This window comes from Pterocles gutturalis, unplaced genomic scaffold (genome assembly GCF_000699245.1).
Source record: "Pterocles gutturalis isolate BGI_N339 unplaced genomic scaffold, ASM69924v1 scaffold13801, whole genome shotgun sequence".
Lineage (NCBI taxonomy): Eukaryota > Metazoa > Chordata > Aves > Pterocliformes > Pteroclidae > Pterocles > Pterocles gutturalis.
In genome coordinates this window covers 31,050-35,851 of record NW_010098011.1, presented here as the reverse complement: position 1 = coordinate 35,851, position 4,802 = coordinate 31,050, and the positions used below count along the sequence as shown (strand labels likewise).

Below are 4,802 nucleotides of genomic sequence, written 5' to 3'. Positions count from 1 at the left end.
GCTGCTTCTACTGCTCAAGCTGGCAGACCAAACAAGAGTTGCTGTGTGTAACATATCACTAGGCTCAGGACTGTTAACAAATGGGCCGGTGAAGGTTGGGGACTCCTGGGATACACATACACAGTACATTTTAAACATTGCCAAGGCACACAAAGCGCCACACAATCAGATTTAATACTGAGCAATACTGTGCATCACTATTACTTCATTATCTCTCTTTTGTTGTAAAAAGCTGCAGGATGTTCATACAATCGTTTACCTGTATTTTAGACTTGGAACCTTTGCACATACAATTTAGTTCTTTACAATGTTCTGCCATTTTGTTATTTTGCTTCTTTCTCACTATCTACAGATGTGAAAAGTGATTAGAGTACTAGTCCCTAATGCTTATTTTCTTAAAGGAAAGAAAACCAAAATGAGTAGTGGTGAATAGTATTTTCTTGGGTTTTTCTCCTTGCTTGGAAATAAAAGTTTCTAAAGTTTCTGATAAAAACCACTGAGACTAAGTTTGTTAGCATGAGTCCATTTTGTTATCAATCTGAAATCAGCTACAACATGTTAGCAAATGGCTATCCTGATAATTTTGAAAATAGTGCCACATATACATGCACAATTCAACAAGCCCACAGTGACATGCAGTGACAGCTCAAGGAGGTTATGGTGGGGAAGGAAGTAAAAAGTGCTTTTCTGGCAACACTGGTGGGTGTGGGGAGAAGTGGTCTGCTGCATGCATGCTAAATATGGTGGAACATTTAGATACCCTACCTGAGGGGTGATCCGATGAGCAATGTAGGAGGGGTAGGGTTACTCCCTGCATTGTGCCGGCGTCGTACAGCCTGACGCCTAAATGTGCTGCGTTCACGACGAAATGTGACAGTCTCCTCGCTGGCTTGTGCTGCTGCATCAAGACAGACTTTAGGTCAAAGAAGAACCCATCCTAGTTATGTACACAGTAACTTAAGACTCCTTTCTTTCCCCGGACCCTCCCCAGTTAATGAACTTGACTTGCAACAATAAAAATACCTTATTCACTGACTGTTAAATAACCTGCCTCAAGACAGGACCACAACACACAATTAGTAAAACTTGGGTGTTTGAGGGGTGGGGGGGTGTGTTCTTGAAGACACAGCTTACTTTTTTTTTTTACCCCCAGATCCAAATAGCTAGGTTGCAAAAAAAAAAGCTGGATATCCCAGATCTCTTCCATTTACACAGGGCAGGAAGAGACAAGACTGATCTCAGCCTCTACCTCATTCAATAGGTAATTAAAGGAGAAGCCTAAAGGATAACCTAGAAAGGTTGTCTGCTGCTCCTCATCACAACATTCTCTTCTCAATTTTTTACTTTCTGCCAAACAGGTAGGGTTGAGGTTAATCTCATCATACCACCTAAGGGGACAGAGTTGCCTTTTTTTTTTTTCTTTTTCCTTATAAGCAACATGTATCCCTTGGTGCTTATTTCAGACTAGTTACACTATGATTTGGAGGAGCAGAGGGTTGAGATTAAGTGAGAGTTTAACTTTTTTGTAAGGATTGGTTTGTTATTTCAACTCCAAAAAAAAAAAGAAAAAACAAACAAAAAAAAACCCCACAACAACAACAACAACCACAAAAAAACCAAAAAACAAACCAAAAAAAAGGTTTGGTTCACTTATAAAGCAACACTGTAAAAAGCAGTGGGATCTAAGATTTTACCACAGATTACCCTCCAGCTCCACCTGTGCTCCCTAAACAACCTGAACAACTGCTTCATGGTGTGTCTACAATCTCAGCCTTCCTCCTGAACCACGGAAGCTATTAGCCAATTTGAATACAGAGCATTAGAGAGCTCAAATCAATGGGTCACAGAGAAAATAGGTTTTGGCAGGCAAGAGGAAGAGGAAGGAAAAAAAAAATCCAAGCCAAACCTGACATGAAGTCAGTGCAAGAGGAAAAACAATCTTGAAGGGGAAGTCACAACTTGGTAGCCAAGAAGCCTTTTACTAGAGTGAGAAAACCAAGGATTGTGTCAAGCCAAAAAAAAAAAAAAAAAAAAAAAAAAAAAAACAGACTCCGTGAGCAATACTTTTTTATGACAGAAAGATCACAGGCAGAGTAGTCCCTGTTCAGTTAAGCACATTTCAAGTTACAACAGTCCTGTCGTTAAGCTTTCAAAACTTACCAGCAAAGACTCTAATGCTGGTCTACAGGGAATAGCAACCTATGGCAACCCACTCCTGCCGTGTATTACTGCCATAGCTCAAGCAATAAAGACTGAGTGGAACAAGAGACTAATTCCACCCATGAATATCAAGTGAATATTACATATGAAATTTCAATCTGTAGTTTGCTTTAAAAGCTAAGAAGCTACATGAAGAGATATACTTTAAGACCAACATTAAAATTACAAGCATTTCACTACCAAAACATCTAAAGTTACGGACATCCTTCATTCAGTCCTTTCCTATGTTTTCAGGAAAACCGTGGGATTGCTCACTTTCTCCTCACTCCTCCACAAGTGTTTTTGTTATTCTACGCATGAACACATGATGCTTCCTTCCCAGTGTATTTCAGCAAGAATTCAATAAATTTCTCTTGTGGTTTAAAACACTGATTTATGCTTTGTTTTAATACATAGCCTAATTTCTTCAAGGATGTTTTATAGCTCTCGTACTTGAAGTACTGGGAAAGTGAAACACACTAAACAAGACAGTATGACTTTTTTTCTGGTGGATTAAGTTAACACACAAGAGGTCAAAACCACACACTAATTTTAGGTGCCAATTTATAAAGCTCAATTGTTCCAGTGTATACATCAGCACATAAAAACTCCTTTATTCACAACACAGCTTCCGCTGACTTCAGATGCAAAAGCAATTCCACATGTTTCTGCTTATCAGACCATAGCTAAGCACCACAAAATAAAGAACAGTGACAAGTCTTAAAGGAAATGTAAGCATCTTCATTACCATTAACATGGTTACATCTTAATTACCATTTGTAACTACTTAGCAAAAGCAGCATTCAAGTATAATTCTTCAAGGCAGCATACTTAACCCTGACAACATCTGTTTTTCTTTTCATATCCTTTATTCAGTAAACATCACCTTCTGCAATAACTGAAGCCCAGATTATGGAAACACTAGAGGTCCTTCCTACACAGTTCCAATTTTATCACTAAAGCAAGTCTACCTCAAGCACTGGCTAAGGCAGCATCCTGTGCAAGAAAGAGAGAAATATAAACATGTTTAAAGATAAAAAAAAAATAAATTAATAAAGCTGCAGAAGCAAATAGTTCTGGCATTTGCTAACTTTTTATTATTTCACTTTAACCTTTAAGAATCAAAGTAGATTTTGGAGTACCTTTGGACCTAATCTACCAAGGGATTTCTGATTTATCTTGAAACTTTCATTCAATGCACATCTTCTATACACTCTCTTCCTGAATGTAGGTGGTGACATTCAGGATCACTAAGCAAGTCTGTAAATTATTTTGAAAAGACTACAAAGCTTTTCAGCCCAAAAAGCTCCGAGTCTCCTAACATTATGCAACATCTCAAGAAGCTACATGCTGAAACCATGACTAAGTAACAAAAAAAAACAAAAGAAAACTCAAAAAACCAAAACAACAACAAAAAAACCAAACCACTAGCTGAGCAGAAAAGATTAGCTTGTTTGAAATGTGGAAAGCCAAAGTGAGCAAAGTTTGGTTTTGGTTGTTTGCTTTGCTTTATCTTAAAAAAAAAATAAAAAAATAAAAAAAAGGCAAAAAAGCACCTTAAAGAACACATGGGGTTTAGAAAAAAAACCCAACAGTATGGAAAGCTACTTAATGTTAATATGTAGTATTTGTTTCTACTTGTCTTTAATGAGAAGGAGCAGTACAGCTGCGCGTGAGTTCACCTGTAGGATGTAAGATAAAGCTCCTAAATTATCCTCTGTCGTGCTCTGAGAACAGCTTAATCATGAGGGAAATAGCTTTGTTTTAACATAAATAAGCTTCCTTTAGTATTTACAAAGTAACAATGTTTTGATGTATAAAAACTAAACAAACAAAAGTATCCCTGTAGGACAGGGTTTTTTTGGGTTTCAGTGTTGGGGGTTTTTTTGGTTTTTTGTTTTTTAAACGCATCTTTAGACCATCACTCACACTGGTTGGATGCTGCTACTTACAACCACTTTAGACTCCAGAAAGGCAAGATCCAATATCTACACTCAGGTACAAAATCTAGATCTAACAGGGAGAGTTAATACAGGTTCTACTTTTCCACTTGTGCTTACTTTAAGTATATCAGTAAAGGAAGACAAGCCTTTCAGTTTACAGAGTGTTTGTTGTTGAAGTTTGTTCTATTTTTCTGTTTTATTCTGAACTTCTATGCTGAAATACTACACTTTATCTATGTCAAGAAGTATAAATGTCTTCAGCGTGTTATCATACGAATTTGAGCCCTCAACATTATCCGTGCTGAAGAACAGAAAAATCAGGTTTGAAGTTCAAAGTGCACAAGTTTGAAATACAAACCTACATCCCAGCAATCGATAAAATAAGAGGTGGAGACCTAATGACAACTTTGCAGCAAACTCAATCCTCCCACATCTATTCCCAACTAGAATACATCTAATTTCAAAGAGGAAACAATTTTACTTTTATATTTGTTAATGCTACTGTGCATATGAACACGTTTATTAAAAGTCATCCATTTCTTCTTTCATTACATTTCTGATTAGAAAAAGCCAAATTAGCAGTTACAGACTTAAGTCGTAAGGATGTCATTTCATCATCACACATTTGGAATGATACTTTCCCAATAAAAGGGATTAAAT

General features: G+C 37.0%; 1 protein-coding gene across 1 annotated transcript in view; it reads right to left on the bottom strand.

The window, feature by feature from the left end:
- Positions 1-765: 765 nt before the first annotated feature.
- LOC104471963 (pecanex-like protein 1) overlaps positions 766-4,802 on the bottom strand; it is a gene marked incomplete at its 3' end in the record, with an annotated part of 25,696 nt that continues 21,659 nt past the window's right edge. Inside the window, exon 6 of the mRNA XM_010087487.1 lies at positions 766-898. Coding sequence (XP_010085789.1) covers positions 766-898 — 133 coding nt within the window. The remainder of the gene's footprint in view (positions 899-4,802) is intronic.